Below are 18677 nucleotides of genomic sequence, written 5' to 3'. Positions count from 1 at the left end.
ACCTTCTTTTTAAAGACATATTCAAACAGAATTAAAGTAATTGCAACTTGTCAGAATTTCTACTTATCACTGTAGGCACTAGTAGTTGACTATACTGGTCTTTTTTCAGTTATACTGGAACTGCATACATAGGGGATCTTCCCCCCCCCCTTTTTTTTTCTCAACTGGATCATATTCTGTTTGTAGCTAAATGCCAAGAACAAAAAATCTGAACATTCACTCTTCAGCTTAGATTACGATTTAGGATGAAAGTCAAAAGCCTTCTGTGTGACTGCAGTATACATACTTGAGAAGTGTCTCATGTTTCAAATATATGTATAATTTACATGGTTTAAAAAACCATGTTCCGAAAGTTTGGGAACTGCTTCTGCACATGCTCTTAACTTGTGAAAAATATAATGTGTCAGAAGCTGGAATTCATGCACATTTTCAGATGACAAACTATCACTACTGCCAAGGGAAACAAGAACTTTTCTATCCCGCCACCCAAACCCTTGTTCCCTTCTACCATACCGTGTAAAAGAAAATGAGCAGGTAATCTAAATAGAAAACTGATCTGGGCTAAAACTAAGTGAGGGGTGGGCTGGTTCTGAACTCCAGGAAGCTTTGCAAGTGTCGTGTGTCCCCCCCCGCCTGCACAAAGACCGTGCTGGCAAGTGGCAGCTCCGAGACTCGCCTGCTCAAGATGCTCAAGATGCAGTGCAACCGTACCCTCCAGACCATGACCAGTGACAGAGAATTAAACAAAGGCACGGTCCCATTTCCTACAGGAAAGAAATGTCCATGTGACTGGTTACTGCAGTCCAGCAGTTTCATGGTTAAACCACAGTAATTCAATGATCTAGGCAGTAAATGACTTTGAGCACGGCTACATGGTCTCTGGCAGGCACACATGAGAAAATCTGCATGTGCTCTACGCTGACTGGAAGCGCGTTCACGGGGCAGAGGGCTGCGCTAGCCTCAGCTATAGCTCCTTGGAGCAATCCACAGCAGAGGCAGAGAAAGCCTGCATTTGCTTATAAAAGCCAGGCATACGCAAAGACAGAAGACTCTCTGTGCTGTACTAATTTGGTGATTCCTGACAGTCCTGCCTTCAGCTTAACAGAAGAATTTCTGGTGGGTGTTAGGAAGCAAAAGACATCAAAGAATAATCTTTCAAAACTGCACAGACACCTTGGGATACTATCTACCCTACCATTTTTCTTGGTCAAATTATAGTACTCATTTAACTTGTCCCTAACACGATCGCAGCTACTGGTAAAGGTACTTTTTCTTCATCTCCTGCTTAGTCTGAGGAGGCAACGTGCCCCAGGTGCAATGAGTTTCTTTTCCTGAGGTTACAGTTAAAACAATTGAACCCTACTGGACCCATGCACCAGGTCACCATTTGGAACCTACTCATCGTTTCATACACACAAAAAAATCAAGAGAAGTCTTTGGAGACCGATCTGTATATGAGAGAAATTACATGTCCTATAATAGTAGAGGCTGACTTCAACAGCCCAGAAGGCACTCTGCAGGACTTTTCTTTTGCAAACAGCTTGTATATTGTGGGTATAATGATTAATTCTGAACAGTTAATTATTAACATTTAGAGTTTAATCCAATTCTAGTGTACCATGCCATGTTCATGCTTATTATTGGTAATGGAAAGAGTTCAGAGCAAAGACGCAAAAATATATTTATTTAAATTCTGATTTATTTAGCACTCAGAACTCAAATGTGATGAAATTTATGCTACCAAACTTTTTCATAAATTTATGACTTAGGAAAAACTCAATTTTCACTGTAACAGCTCTCACTAAAGGACTTCATTGATCATGGAGTCCCACTGTGTTAGGTAGGCACAAAACACTTGGCATAGGGACCCTGTGAACGGACTCCTTAGAGGAACCCCAGCCACGCTTGTATTAGCTATTAATGCCTGCAAGAGCGCCATTTATAAAATCTGAAGGATTGCCTATGACTGTGAATTTCATCTCTTTAAGCATAAAATGTGCTCACTGGAGAAATAATTTCATTACATCAAATTCTCGCTTTTGTGCTCAGTGTCTCCCATTCTGTGGTCAGTGCTCAGTCTCACGCTCGCTCTAAGGCTTAGGCGACACAACATGTGTAGCACAACCATGAGGGATGGGGGCTTTACAGTCACATGCCCAAACTGATGTAGAAACAACTCGCAGGAGATCATGCAGTTAAGCTGATAGAAAAGTGCTTCTGTCAGCTTAGTTTACAGCTTAGCATGATTTGACTGCAGAAAACTCTCAGCCAGAAGCAGCCGCACGAGGGGGCACTGTTTGCGCAGTTATAACACCGCAGGCTCCCTAGTGTAGGTAGTAGCCAGCCTTGGTAGGAACAAGCAGCCAAGTAATGTCTTGGAGGTCCATGCTGCGGGGGCTCCATGGACTTGGCCTCGTCAGGCAAACACACCCTCCTCCCCTTTTGCCTTCCCTATCAAGTGACTTAACATCACCATATGCGTTATGCGTGCGGAAACATTCACACCTCCTAAAATGTGAGCGTGGAGGTGAAGCATTCAGCCTATGCACTGTATATGTCGATATGGCGCCCTGTTTCCATACGACAGCGCGCCACATAGCATCTGTGCTTATCTACCCCGTGCCTTGCAGCACCTATCACAGGAATGGACCCATTTCTTCCAGGAGATGACAAGAGATTAAGCTATATATGCCCAAAGCCACCCTGAAGCATAGGCGAGGATGGCCCCAGGATGAAACTGTAAAACATTATCACAATATCCAGGCTCATTTCGAAATACCTCATTTTGTAGTTACTCCAGGGTCCCACAGCGCGTTTCATACGTTTCATACCCACCCCCCCCCATCATGGAAGCAGTAGTAGATTTTCTAGAGTATCCTACATGTGATACAGAATGATACTATTCCATGGTAAGTTATAAAAACATCTTATCTGACAGTTCCTTCTGAAGGAGCATATTGTAAAGTAGATGAGATTCGGTCTCATTTACTAAAGACACTGTTTTCATTCCCAGCTTTGCTAATGTTGACATGGTACAAGAAAAATTGAGGGAATGATAAATAGACACCCTCCCAGAGGAGCGAAGTCTTGGTTGATACAAGTTGTGAGAAGTAAGACACACTAGGTACTGTCAGTAAAAACCCCAAGGACTACAGCTTGTGATCTTAAGACTTAAAGGTGGGGCTGACGTATTGTCTTTTTTTCTAAAGACTGTGAGCCTTCAGATTTTCCACACCTTCATAAAAAAGTCCCAAAAGAAGCACTGAAGTTACACAGTTCCGGATATGAATGACAGTTGGCCTATTGTTTTAGAATTAAAAATATCTTTTATTATGAAAATTTGGAGCTAAGATTAAATATACTCATCCAAAATAGTTCTAGTAAGCCATTGGATCTACTTGCACAAAAATGGCAAGTGGGGTTTGTTTTTCCATTGATGCACTGCAGTATAACTGTATTTCCCTTCATGGTCACTGCATTATACATTTTCATGTTTCCCTCACCACCATCTTAAGTACGTAAAATATTTATTATTAAATATTTAGAAATAAGCATAAATGTCCATGATGTGTGGAATGCTGAGAGTAGATTCAATAAACCATAGACTAAAAAATCAGCTTTAGTTATACAAAGTGTATAGTTCATAAACACTATATTTTGGGAAGAGAGGACAGGGATAACTTATCCTTCCTCTTATGGAAGGGTTATGAAAGCAGAGATTCACAGTGTTATGAATTCAAAGAGCAGTACTGCAGCGCAGTTCAGCAAAAGACACGCTGATTCATGCAATCTTTCTCCTTTAAATCACAGAGGAACCAAAGTCCTTAGGCATCAGTCCCTTGCATCATTAGTACAAGCTGTTACCTCCTTCTCTGTACAGTTTTAATTGTATTAGACCCAAATTAAAATAAATTCTAATGCTTTTGCTTTTACGAAGGGGAAGTTCTACAAAAGCTAAGACAACACTGAAAAAAATGTATGAAGTGCAAAATGTGCCTTTAATTAGAGTGCATTTGTAACATATACGGAAAGTGCTTAAGTGTTGATTCCTCAGAGAGGTAAAAGTCTGGTAAGGTAATGTCAAAAGTGATTTTAGCTCAGACGAAAAGAACTTAAAAAGTTTGCAAGACACTTCCATCGTGATTTAGTAAAATGACAGACATTTTGCAATTAGATTGTTGAAGCAAAGCAATGAACATCAGTTGCATTTTAAATGAATATTCCCTCACGCTGCCATATTCAGGGTACGCTTTCATAGTGACTTAAGCCCACAGTTCTTGTAAATGGAAGTCTACAGTGATGTGTTACGTGGTCTCCCCTTCCCTTCCTGCTGTATTTCCACCTCCTCCCTTAAGTTGTCCCTTGTTCACATGAAACGGGAAAAGCCAATTCAGTTGATATGACCAAGATCCACCATTTCTTTGTTTCTGTCACTCAGTTAAGTCCAATAGGGGTGCACAGAAGGAAGCCAGGATACATTTAAGAAAGGTTGTACAAAAAAAAGTGGATGAACAGGAAAAGACCATATAGTAAGACTGCCTTAAACTGCTACCGAACTGTTTTTATCGGTCACACAGATAAAGGGACACAGCAGGCAGAATTCAGTACCTAGGAGAGATGGTCCCAGGGTAAAGGAGACGTGTGATTAATCTCCTGTTCCACTATAGGCTTCCTGGGCAAGTCTGAGTGAATCACTTCTTGCACCTCAGTCACTACCTCCAAAACAATATACCCCTCCATCTCAATAATTTAATGAGATGTTGAGCTATGAAACTAATGAGACCATATTTAAAAAGACAAAAATCACTGTGCTACATAAACAGAATTCCTTGAGTCAGAGAAGTAATGCAGAAGAGATATGACATGAAATAAACCTAATTAGAGTTGAGGATAACTGAAGTAGATTTAAATAGTTATAGGCCCAACATCTAATGAAAGTCTTTTTTTTTATTTTCAAGAGTCAATCCTGACAAGATTGTTCCCTATTAAACACCACTGAAGTTTTTTGGCCAAAGAAAGAGGTTAGTAAAAATAAGATAATCAGTTTTTCTTTTTCTATACCGATGTCACATAGTTTTACTTTAATAAATAATTATTATTAATCTGCTAATAGCACAAGCTATTCCATTCACCTAAGAGTACTTGGGGATCAAATATGACCATATTGCAATATTGTAAATGTTCACTAGATGGCAATAGATGGCACTGACTTGAAGAATGAAATCAGTTTTGTTTTTTTTTTTAATTACATACACTTGAAATACTTGAATAAAAACAAATGCAGTTTTTAAAGTGTATTACACAACAGCAAAAAGAATTATAAATATGTGGAACTGTTCAATTAATATAATTGTTCATGGGAGAATTAAGGAAGGGTGTTTAAAAATGATTTGAAGAAATAGTTTCATACTGAATACTCTAGAAGGTAGAGAAGATAATTACAGCATTGCTGCATGTCAGAATAATCTTGAAAATTACTAAATTTATAAATAACCAATATAATTCTCTCACAGAGGATCTGTCACATAAGTAGAAAAATTAACTTCATGTACTACTCTGGTTTTAACTGCAACATGACTATGTTTGAAAAATCTTCCTCAAAAACTCTCTACTCCTCCATATAGGGGTATTTCTGAAAACTCAGAGACTCACAACTACTCCACAGCCAATGCACTGAAATGCAACTTTCAGATGGAAGTAATTATGCATTAACAGGCAGTTGTGGGTAATCTGGAAGTTACTGTGGAACCATAAATTTGTAACTTAACAGCTGTGAGATAACCCCTAAATACAATTGGTCTTAAGAAGTATCTGAGCTGCAGTATTTCTGAAATACCATTTCCAAAAAAAGTGATAATCTGTATTCACAAATATATTTCTATTACTAGAAGAAAATAGCACTAACAGGACCAAATCAGAAGAAAGGTGAGAAGTGTGCATACATGTGGATTTGTGTGTACACAGGAAGAAAAACAATGAAAGTGTTAAAAAACAATTCACAGTCAAAAGTAAAGTGAACTTGAAAAAAATGTATTACCAACATTTTCTTATTTAAATATTCTACTTTGTTTGGGATGGCAACTCGTGCTTTTCTCCACTTGCTTTTTGAAAAAAAGTTCCTTAAAAACTGAACCTATGTCAAGTACCTACTTCAACACACAAATGCTTACTAATTCTTAAAAATACCTCATGGCTTAACGGACAATTATTCCTATTCAAGACAGAAATGTTCTGATTGCGATATCATTATGAATACAAATTTCTGTTTTCTCTAATTCTTATAAAAAGCATATTCCATTTAATGTATAGTAGTATTTGGATAACTGGATTTTAACTAAAAAATGCGCGCGTTTTGAGGTACTGTAATACTAAGACTGGAGCCCCAATTGGGAAGTAGCTTAATAAACATCAGAGGGTCAGGTTTGGCACGACCTTGGGCAATCAAAGAGCAGGGAGCAAGGAGTGCAAATCTTGGCCTCTGAAGATTATACTGCTGACAGCTCTGCTCTGAGGCTGTTGCTGCTAATTGATTTGTGAAGTACAGTTAAGCTCAGGATAAGAGCAGTTTGTTGCAAGCTCAGAATGGCGATATCCGTATTTCCCCGACCATGAGGTGAACATCAGAAGAAGTTTCTTCTACTTCCTGACCACTAGGAGAAGCTAAGAGTGTTGCACCAAATGGAGTAGGATTGCTTAAAAAAGTGAGGGGGAAACAAGGGAAAAGAAAACCCAACAGTGGAAGCCAGTTACATTTGCTTTTATTCCTTTCTCTTCCCCCCTTACCCACTAGTGAGGATTTAACTTGAAAGAAGATATCTTACAATTGAGATAAGTTGACAAGGGAGGATGTATTTAGATGTTCTGGATCTTCATCATATACAAAGGCTACAGTATTATTAATGCTCACAAATAGAGCAACATTCCTAGTGTGCAGTTTAAGAAAGAGCACATAATTGCTTTTAATTACAGCATTTAGTTAAGTGTTTGAAAAATTCAATTTAAAAATGCAAATTCTGTATTGTTATTGCAAATTCTCCAGGATAATTTGGGGAGAAATAAGTACAGATACGTTCCCAAAGAACATTACTGCAAATGGTTATCTATTAAATAAGACATTATTAAGTCTAATTAATTCTTCACTAAGCAAAACCTTCATGTACAGTCAGGTAGTCTTCCCTTATCTATGCACCAGCAATTCTCTTGCACTTTCTCTGACATTCTATTCTGGAATATACGGTACCTCTGCAGTTGCTGCCACCCACGTACCTTCATCATTAGCAGACAGTTTGCCATGGAGTACATCACCCGGCCCAGACGTGACCTCCACAGCTGAACAGAGGCTGCAAAATAAGAGCAGCTTGTGAATTTGCACAAATAAATTAGAGGTTCTTTCTTGCCATCAATTATTGGTCCTATGAATTACGATTTTGAAAGATCCCCCTCGTTAACACCACTGGGTTTTAGCCTAGAATTTTTAATTCTCAGCCATGCTGCACCATCAGACAGAAAATTCTGCATCTCTCAGAGGGAATTGCTCGAGCGGCTCCAGGGACCATACACGATCAACAACGCAGAGCAATAGACAGCCGCTCAGCTCTGAGCTCAGGCCAAATATTAAACGCTAAAAGAAGCCACGCATTTTCCAATATCAGAACAAAAGGTGCATAAAAAGATTCAAGTGATAATGAGCATCAGTTTAAAAACATGTAATCTACAGCATTAAATGTGATAAACTCAAAAATCAAACATAGCTAAAATGTCATTTCAGAGCCAAAACATGCAGGGTGAGAACTGTCTGAGTCTGGGACTGTTTGTGCTTGCCTCTGGCTTAGAGATATGCTGGAAAAATCTGCCAAGCCTGTCTGCTTCCCTCATGCTCCTGGAGCTTGCAGGCACTAAAAGCTGCAGCAGCAGATTTCTCTCTCTTGCTTTGCAGACAGACTCCTGATGTAAGTGAATGGTTCACATAGATCCTTATTTTCTCTTGTGTTACAATACCATAGATCAATGCTAGAAATATTCCTCTAATCCTCAAAAATAAACATTAGGAGTATTAATTTAGTACAATCGGAAAATAAATGTATCTCAGTCAATCAGCTGTCAAGGTCACTAATGATTTGAGAAGCAGGGAGGAAAGGGAGAAGAGCCTATTTCAGTGAGATGGTGATAACTGAGACCACTTATATGTATCAATAATGTAGTCTCTGATGAAAGCATGGCAGGTCACATAGCTAATTCTTTCAGCACACATAAATGCCATTACAAATAAGAGAGCCTGGTGAAATGTCTGCTCCCCTTCCCAAAAAGAAAAACTCCTTCAATCCTCTCCAAACAAAACAGGAAAACCAACCCATGAATATTCCCAAATTATCTCAAAAGAGGGGCATAATGTGGGGCGCAAGACTGAACCCAGTATTTCATCCACTGTCCCTTACAATCATTCATTACTCCGAGCTTTTGTTTTAGAAATTCCCCCTTGACCACACATCTCTACTGCTATTAATGGAGAGGATGATGTAAAACATGAGCAAATATTTTATGATATATTTCTGGTTTTCTTTCCTTGTGGGCGCCTGTAAAACCTGGACATAATTAAATAACTCTCCTTTATTATCTCACTTATGTTAATCCCTCCTTTTTGCGTGTCCTCATAGTTTGGTAACCATGTTCAGCTTTTCAGGACTTAGGTGACAACAAATTAATGTTGATTCCTGCAGCGGAGACATCTAGGTTTCTTGTTCACAATCCAATAGCACCAGCTACGGTTCTCAAAAAGGACTGCAAAGCAGACAGACCAGATGTCTTCAGTCTGCGCTATAAACTGAGCAGGAACCTGATGTGGAAATTGCGTAGCCCTGTGGGATGAAGCTGCTTAGCACTGGCAGAAAAGGGTTAAAGAAAACCTGCAAAGCAGTAAACAAAACTGAAAACCCAACAGCTGATGATTGTATCTTATTGAAATGCCTGAAACCCACTCTGCAGGTCCATGCAGCCATGCTTCCACTCTCTAAGCATGTTTTTCCTTGTTATTTATCAAGGAGTCCGTACTCCACACTGCCATTCATTTCAATAGGAGCTCTGTGCACGGAGAAGTTGCAAAATTGGCATCTTACCAAATGCATTACCAGGCAAGTGGTGCAATGCTAAACCTCTCTGCCTGTTGAAAAACTGGCAAATGAGGTGCTCTGTTCCAGAGTAGAGGAGATGTGCATGATAAGTTGATCAGTGTGGCACCTTCTTACACCAGCAATAAGAAAATTACATGCTAAGCATAATCCCCATAATGAATTAAGGCTGTCTTCACATAAAGTTAATAAGGCTTGCTTCAGCTAGTCTCACATGAAAAAAACCAAACCCATTATCAGCCTCCTGGAGCTTCAAATGCAGCAAAGAAGCAGACAGGGAGCAGACCTGGCTGACCTCCACAGACAATAGCAGTCAACAGTCTCTGCAAAGGTCCCATGAGCTTTTTGGCAGTCTTAAACCTACAGGCAGCTGCACAGTAGACATACAAAGATCTCTCCAAATTTTCAGCAGCCTTGTCCCTTGGTAACTGCTAGCTGCTGCTTTTCTAACTATGCCTCCTCCTGAGCTCATCTCAGCTCTAAAGCAGCAGCAGAGAGGAAAAGCAAGGAGCCAGAAACTCGCAAGTGAGGCAGACTGCAGGACACAGGATTATGACACACCTAGGAAAAAGTCCTTGTACCTTAAAGGGGAATCAGTGTCTTGGTTTTAAAGGGGTAAAAAGGAAAAGAACCTGGGGATAATAAGGACGAAAATGAAGGGAGAAAGGGGATAACAGGGAAAATAGGTAGGAGAACAGAGGCAAGAAGAACAGTAGATACAAGGAGAGAAGGACAGAAACTCCTGGAGCGCTCTGGATAAATCTTCAATATCAGATTATTTCTCTTTTTCCTAACCCTTTTGAGACGAGTAGTAAATGCACTCATTTGACTATATTTGCAAATGCCTTTATGATATACGATATATGATACATGCTGCTCACATGTGCGTTCACTTTTTTAGGGCATATCTAGATGGTGTATTAAGTGAAGTACAACAACACATTAAAGCTGCTTTACATCCAGTCAATTTGAAGACCAGGCAGAAGAGTTCAGACAGGTCTGCATCCTTCCATACAGACATTATTTTAGGGAATTATTTATAATAATTTTTTAACTCTGCTAATAGCTCTACTCGGCCTCTTCCCATCTCAGAGGCAGACTTTTACTTCCCACAGGCTGTACGTGAACGTTATCCTAGACAGAAGCGGCTAAGATTTCCTTAGACTGTTAGCTGAAGCTGAAGGGTTTTTGTTTTCTTGGTATGATGTTTTTAACTTGCTAGGCACTATGAGTTGTTCATATAATCCATAACAACACCTAAAATGTCACCTCTTGTCCAATTCTTAAGTGTGCTCAAATGACCTCATTAGTACAAATTCCGTTTTTAAAAAAAAAGATGCTTGGACAACTAATTTGTCCTGATGACACTTCTTTATGCAGTAATGTATCCTATACTATTGAAGTTAAACGAACAGGAAAAAAACATAACTGCACATAACATAATGAAAATGATGATGTAGATTACTATCTTATTCTAAACAGATTCTTAAATTCTAAAATTCTTGAATTTAAAATTCTTAAATTTCTAAAAAGATTCTTATTCTTAAATCTTATTCTAAAAAGTGACTTAGGTATTTCAGGAATCTAAGTACCATGCAGCTACAGTGAGAATCAGCCAGCTATGCAGCAGGCCCATGTATCGTACAAGGCCCGTGTAGCCCTTGTACGATGGCAGTTCGATCTAAAGAAATTTAATGGATTTCAGACATGAGGACCAAGAGGAGCCAGTCAGCCAAGGCTTAAGATGAAACATCCATCTAGCTATAACAGCAATACAGTTGTATATTCATCACTAAAAGATAGGAGCCATGTTCTTTGTTTCTTCTAAGTAGGAAAAAAAAGTGATTTAGTGCATCAGTGTGATCAAGGGCAAAACTGTGAATTAATTCCAGCAAATAGAAGTACAAGGTATATCATTTCAGAGGCTGAGTGGGCTATAAGATTACAAAAATACTGTTTTAACAACTCTGGGGCAGTCTTGTGAAAACTTCTGGCATACTTAGGCAAGTGATAAAAACATACTGCCTGTGAAAAAATGTTTAAAGAATACCTACCTTGTCTGTTCTCCTGTGTAATGTTAGTCATACTTCCATCTTCGGCTAAGCCTTGTTCCAAATTTTCTAATATCTGTAGTAAATTTTTTAAAGTAACCAACATGAGTTTAAACAGCACTATACATTAAATGCAAATTATCTACAATTGACAGTCTATATGAAAACCAATTCGGGCAGGAATGCTTCACCTAAGTACAGTTCAAAATTACTGATTATTACCATAGCTATATCAATTGCACAAAGTAAGAAAGCCATTGTGTGGTAGAAGGATGTTAGAGTTCAGGTTTATGATACTTACAGAACATTAAATGTCAGTACACTCTAGGGACATACACATTGTGTTAAGCAAAACATGAAATATGCTTCATCGGAGAATGAATGTTAAGGACCACAAAGAAAGTCAAACTGATTTTTCATAGAAAGCCACTGCCTCTTGACTCCCCCACCCGAAGTATGGGCTCTGGTTTCATCCTTTTGTCCTTAGTGAAGTACTCCTCTTAGTTCTTACTGCAATTTCCTTCTCAAAGTTTGGGGTTTTATCGCTTCTTTTTATTTATTATAGATTTTAAATCATGTAAATTGTTGAGTGAATGAAACATTTGTTGTATTATTGGAAGAAGAAAATGTATACTTAATGAAGCTTGTGTCTTAAGCACTTTTAAAATATGTACATAAGGTTCCATCTGAAATGCAAGTCAACTTCTCTTTTTCTAATCCAATTACAGTTTCTCCAAATCTGTTTGCTAATTCCCACAGATCACCCTATTTTTCCTGTTACAGATTTATAACTTTGCTCATAGAACACTGCTTGAGATTTCCTTCCAAAAACCATTAAGGCCACTTGCTCTTTAATCAGCCGCCGTGGTTAGCCAATTAGGGAAACACACTGCGCTTCCTCTTCCGGGGACTGAGTGCACTTCTGAACGCAGAGCTCTCAGCTTCTGTCAGTATAAAAATTATTTTTTTTCCTACACCAGCAAAGCATTCCAATTGTGCTCAGTGCTTTGTAAGCAAACACTTAAAAACAACACAGGAAATCCTCCAAAGCAAAGACAGGTAGAATTAATCCTGTCTCAGACAGCGTGTTGGTGCCTTCTATAGCCAATGAAGAGCAATCGGTACCTCCAGGAAGCGAGTTCATGCCACCTATTTTAGACATCCTAAGGTGAAAGGAATTGCCCTAAGAGATACCAGTCTCTTTTCACAGGCTAGAGTGAAAGCTTGAAGTTATGTGCCATAAATTTTGCTACAAGGAACTTAAGAGCAAGGAGAGACATATGATGAAATGACTGCAGTTACCACACACCAGCTGAGCCAGGGTAATTTTCCCGATAAGAATTGTTAGCTCCTGACAAATACAAGGTAATATGATTTAGTGTAAACCTTGTTCACAGAGGGCTAGGCTAGGTTGCCTTACCTCAAATTCTGAGAGGTTATGAGCATATACCAGTAGATACTGCAGCTTAGTTGATAGGTGGCAATTTATGAGATTGCAGTGGCATGCCTGCGATACTGAATCTCAGTCCCACTTTCAAAAGCAGCATAGCCACTTAGCAATCCCTTAGAAACCAAAGCATCACATTTAAGTGTTAAATGCCCAATGTGTAATGAGGCACCTTGTCAAAACAAACTCTTCTCTCCCAGAAACACCTTACCGTCTATTTTCTGTCCGGCCTAAAAAACATGATCTTTCTTTTCCCCTGGAAAACACCTAGTGATGACTTCTCATTCTCAAAAAGGCTGAGTTCTTACTCTTGAAATGGTCTAAACAAAAGGTGCCTTCATCAATGAGACATGCTGTCTTGTTTAAAAAGACAATGCATTTGTTTGCCAAAGCCCTTCTCTGAATACGTGTTCACTAACATCATCAAAAAAGAAAGAATTAGATATTAGCACACAATTACAGTATTACGTTAACCATTCTGTGACATTACTTGGGGATATCTAGCCATCACCTCAAGCTCAACGTAATTAAAACAGAATTTGGTGCTGATTTGAGGCTAATTGTTTTATTCCCTAGGTTTATCTCCTTTTGCCCTTCTTAAGTATAGGAACATCATCTGCAGTTTTTGAGCATTTGGGCACTTCCCTAGTTTTCCAAGAACTGTTTAGTAATAACATTAATGATTCAGGTAGTTATGACATGAAACGTTTAATTTTAGCAAATCCCCTCATCCCACTTTTCTACATATGGGAAACTGTTTATTCTAGCAATATCACATGGGATAGCTCTAAACATCCTTGTTTCTATTATAAAGAGAAATATGATTGAACACTTCTACCATTTACTTAAACATCAGTTTTACATGTGACCTATGCTTTTTCTTGTTTTGAATATTTATAAATGCACGCTCATTAGTTTCACTGGCTAGTATTACTTCACTGAGTCTTCTGGTTCACTCCCTATCAATTGCCTGTATACTGTAATTGCTAACTTATGCACACCACCATTTGCATTCCTGGTTTCCTATCCTCACATATCTCTTTTTACTACTTTATTTCTTCTTCCACAACTTTTCACCAGCATTAGCTTCTTACTCAAAATAACCTTTTTTGGTGCTTCTGGAATTGAGGCTTTTTGGGTACTCAGACTGGTGCAGGATCATAATTTCTACAAACTCATCAAATGAGGCATCAAGACAAATACCCCCTAGACTGAAGTAACATATGAGAAACAGAACACTTACGTGACCTTAGTAACTGAGCCAGAGAGAAACGGAAGTTGAATGAAAATAAAACCCAAAGCCAATCAGTAGCTAAGAGACTGAAAAGTTCATCAATTTGGAAGTAAAACAGAAGACCAGGAGATATAGAATGTGTATGGAAGGGCCAGGGAGGAACATAACTACTCATGAAGGAGAGTGGTGGAACTACAGAGGGGGTGGCTGGTGGACAAATGGCAGAGTATTTTTGAAAAGTTTTGCAGAGGTAACACTTACAGAGGCTTTTTTAGGAAGCAAGGCTGTTAACCCACCTGCCAGTGCTCCACCCACCTGGTAGAAGAGCCCAGTGCAGCTCTGCCACTTGAAGGATTAGGGTTAAAAAGCGAAATATGCTGTACTATGAGATGTGTGCATTACTGGGAGCTCTCCCTCAGTCATCTAGGAAGCTTAGGTACAAAGGGAGGAGTTTAGTTCAAGCCTGAATGTTCTTTTCACATTTTGGTCTCTAGGTCAGCATTTATTAGCATTATTAGCACTAAAGTGATCATGCCTATGTTTTTAAGTGAATACTTGAAAAAAACAAACCCTTTTGTGATTAAATTACTATTGTTACTCTTACAGCTTGGCTGTTTGGAGACCATTTATTTCAAGGCGGACTTATAAGGGCAAAAAACTCACGGAGGCAATTCATGTTGGGAAGACCAGCAACAACACAGAGACAGTAACAATTTCACTGGATTCCTCCCCCAAGCTATAACAGGCATTTGGCACTACAGATCATTTCTTCCCCAAATGTTGTCCCTGTAGACAGAGATGTAAAATATCCAACCACATCTTGATTACAAATTCGCAGGAATAGTGAAAAAGGTAAAAACATTATTGCCTATACAGGGAAAATGAAAATTATGTTTTTGCATTCAACCTCCAATTCCGCTTCAGGTACCAGAAATATGTAAGTAGATGGGGGCTGAAGAGACCGAGTTACCAAAATATTGACAAAGTAAATATGGTTAGATCTTTAAGTAGAATGGCTAATCCAAAGTTGACAAGTGTCTGTAGAATGCATACAGCAAAAAGCAAGAGGGAGCTTAGCAGGTTAAAAGAAGGTATCAGATAGGAAAAAAACACAATTACATTAAGGAAGAGAAACAAAATAGGAAGACAAATTTTCTTATGATAAGAATGCATTAGCATTAGCCTGGAATAGCCTCCCAGAGGATGTGGCCTCAGCTCCATAGGCTGGCTCATTAAAAACTAGAAAACAACCTTGCATTGCAGAGAGACAGACTAGGTGAGCTAATAGGTCTTTTCTCTCTTCTAGCTTTTATGACTCCAAGATCATCTCATTTACATAATGACTATTCGTACGCCCTTCTGTAAATACGGATGACCAAAGATTATTTTTCCACTTTTTAAAATAGGGAAGTAAAACACTAGAGGCTTTTGGTTGAAAGCTCCCCAATTAAATCTGTTATAACCCAAATGGTTCCCAAGTGTCATATACAAATATTAAGACTAACGAGTGTACATCCTTTATGTTATTTTCTTGGTTATGCCATGGGTTTTCATAAGTATTATGCACTTTATTCTTGAACATTCCAGGTGAGATCAAGATTATTAGATTAATAACATTCTATGAAAAAAAATCAGAACGTATATCTAAACAATGTTTTTTGTCAGCCAACCCTGACTTCAAATGGTTAAATTATCACCATTGACAACTGTCTTTTAAAAACATATTTATCTTTCCAAGCTGTCCTTTTTCACACTCTTGTTTCTACAGTTGTCTTTGAATTGCTCCAAAAGACAAGGTATTTAATTGAATGCAAACAAATGAAGTAATCTGCAATGAGGCGTCTAGAATAACTAATCAGAAATATTCCCTTGAGAAGGATGGTATGTTTTATTCGTTCGTTTGTAGTTTTATGTGTACTGTGCTTTAAAAAGGAACATCCATCAGCACAGACGATGGCTTGTCCTGGCTACTGTATCCTGGCTCTGGTGGAAGCGGTCAGAAGCAAAGGGAGATCACTCTCTTTCTGGCCACAACTGAACATACTAACCCAGGAGACACTTTGCCAATTCAGACACAGAAAGGCAGAGTGAAAGAGATGGCAGTCTGCAAACTAACAGCAAGTGCAGAGAATGGAGAACTCCTCGGAAGAGCTAGGAGAAGATGCACAGCCAGCCTCAAAGAACCTTTCCCCAAGGGCACACAGGATCACACAGGATTTGTAGTGACCTAAGCCACTAGAGGCTGATGGAATGAGAACATAAGTAAACAGACCTGCTCTTCAAGAACTTAACGGGCAGGGAAATATGTGTATTTTAATTTGTAAACCTCCTTTATTTCTATTTCATCTTCTCCAGCAGAAGTTTCCCTTACTTAAACAAATAATCAGCCTTGTTCATGTTCAAACGAAATCTTGCATTATAGTTTAAAAGCTTCCTTGGTACCCTGGGTATACTTTAAGGATATGCACTTCAAGGAAAAGAATGCAGGCAGAGCTACCTCAAGGTTGTAGATGACTTAAAGGTCTTGTAAAGGGGGGGGAGTTAATTTCCTTTTCTTTCATTCCTCTATTGACCAATAATCTTTAATCTGTGGAGAATCATGGCTGATCACACTGTACCTGAGATATGGCCATTTCAATAAAGTTAGCCAGATGGCTGATGAATGCCCTGCTCAGCAGTCGCTTCCTCCTTCACATTCATACAATTTTCTCTCTCTGTTACAAGATAAAGGAACTTAGAAACCAGTTAAGTTTTTGGAATCTAGTGGCACCTTCATGACTGAAGGGAGACAATGCAGCACTTAATACCAGATCGCATAAAAACGAGATATGAAACAGCTGATCTGCTGCAGACAGGGGTAAGCAAATACCAATAGAAGCACTGTGAAATCCTGCAACAGAGAAGTATGACATTTCCTAGAAGAAAAAATTACTTTGAGGAGGATTTTTTATGAAGGAAAAGGCTGGAGAGAACAGACTACCAGTAACACTGTTAGATGAGATGGTCATGAACAGGTAACAGCATTCATGAAGTGCTGAACAGTAGCTCTTCTTGGCCAAATTAGGTATATCTCTCAGCTGTTTCCAAATGAGTTCTTTCCAACTCTGTTACAAATGCCACGTTCATCTCTTATTACCTAAACCTGAATCTTTTTCCCCTCATAATACAAAGCACTTGGTTTTTTTTACTGTAAACATTTGGTTATCCTAGTCACTACTCTGCTAGAAGCAAGTTGATTTTATATACTTAAGGTTATTATAGCTATACAATTGGCAATTATCAAATCCTTTAATTTCTGTTATCCAAGTTATTTTCAGGAGTAAATACAGGAAACTTTCAAGGAATACTGAAAATAAAAATTAATCACATGTATTTATCTTATATATAGTTTTGAACTTTCAAGTGTCAGATAAAACAATAATGCCGCATTTCTTCTGGAGTTTACCACATTGTAACATTCATAGTCACTGTTGCATTAGACTACTTGGGAAAGATTTCTGTAAAAAACATTTAAGGATGAATGCTTAACAGTCAGGGTGTTGGATTTAGTGGGTAAGGTTAGTGCTCACAACACCATCAGTCCAATTTCAGCACTGACAAATCCCATACTATAATTTAGGCCATAATTTTGTATGATAGCGCTTGACAAAATAAAACAAAAACCCCAAAACAAACTCAGCAGGCTGGATTTATATTTCCAAATGACCATTGTTTCCAAAACCAGCTATTCAGACTACTTCTGAAGGATCAAGACTATTTTTGAAGGACTAAGATCATTAAAAACTGTGTTTTGAGCTAGCTGGATGCAGCGGAGTGAGGGAAGAAAGCTCTCCTACTTGCCCTTAAACACATCTGCTTACTGTCCTCCGTGTCTTGTCTGGCAAAAGCACAAAAGCAAGAGAACTATGTTGTCCATGGTTCTACTCATTTTAGTCAGAGCTACCACAGAGGAGAGAGGGATGTACCCTAAAATGGAAGAGGCACTTAATTATTTCTTTTAGTGAGTTCCTTATATGTATCAAGATGGAGTAAAATGTCATAGTTGAAAGTTAATGTTTTTCATAAGGACAGTAAAATATATTTCTTAAACATTAAGAACGTTAGTGCATAGAGAAGCTGTTACCTTGGCGCAGATTATCTTCATACTGTGCAGTCTGTCAAGTGATTCCTGAGGATTACCTAGGTACTGCGGAAGTTCGGCATGTAAAATCCGCATGGAAAAAGGAACCATGGAACCTAGAAACATAATTAATTTTATTAAACGTGTTTGCTATAACAATCAGTTTGTGATTTGCCTACATTACAGAAGGTGTTTCTCACTAGTGTATATAACACAAAGTCCATTTTACCTTCCTATCTTTTTCTTCTCCTGATGAAAGATGTAAAAGGTGAGAAAATAGCAAACTTTTTCTCAGCTATAACATGTAATGTATTGTAAAATGTTTTAAATAGGTAAACACATATGTAACCACAATCAAGAAGGCAAGAAAATGGTGCACCTAATTAAAATTTTCAAAAACAAGTTGTGCATGGAAGTACAATGTTTCATTAAAGATTTTTATAAACTAATTAAAATGAAGGATTAAAAAAAATGGAAGTTTACTCAACTTGCAGCTACAACATTACGCCTAACATTTAATAAGTATGCATATTTTACAATCAATGCAGAAGAAATAATATGAAATTATTAGCCTTAAAAGCATGCTTGCGAAAAAGTTATATAACCAGGGCACGCAAAACCATTTCTATGTAATCTTTTCCAAATAAACAGAAAGTTGATATGAAGGGCCCCTATATTACAGAAAAAAAATAATAACAGA

The 18677-nt window shown here is 38.3% G+C and overlaps 1 protein-coding gene across 4 annotated transcripts in view; it reads right to left on the bottom strand.

Annotated features, from left to right (window-relative positions):
- The window catches only part of TRAPPC12 (trafficking protein particle complex subunit 12), a 53532-nt gene that overhangs the window by 8530 nt on the left and 26325 nt on the right, over nt 1–18677 (bottom strand). For all 4 annotated transcript variants that reach the window (XR_014227715.1, XM_082307222.1, XM_082307223.1 and 1 more), the window contains exons 6-8: nt 17981–18093; nt 11180–11252; nt 7267–7340 (exon numbers count right to left, since the gene is read on the bottom strand). Coding sequence is in view for 3 of the 4 variants with exons in the window: in XM_082307222.1 (XP_082163348.1) it covers nt 7267–7340; nt 11180–11252; nt 17981–18093 (260 nt within the window). In the remaining variant the exon portion in view is untranslated. The remainder of the gene's footprint in view (nt 1–7266; nt 7341–11179; nt 11253–17980; nt 18094–18677) is intronic.

Source organism: Platalea leucorodia (assembly GCF_965183815.1).
Source record: "Platalea leucorodia genome assembly, chromosome: 3".
NCBI lineage: Eukaryota > Metazoa > Chordata > Aves > Pelecaniformes > Threskiornithidae > Platalea > Platalea leucorodia.
Note: the sequence above shows the minus strand (reverse complement) of the source record. Positions and strands in the feature narration are given on the sequence as shown.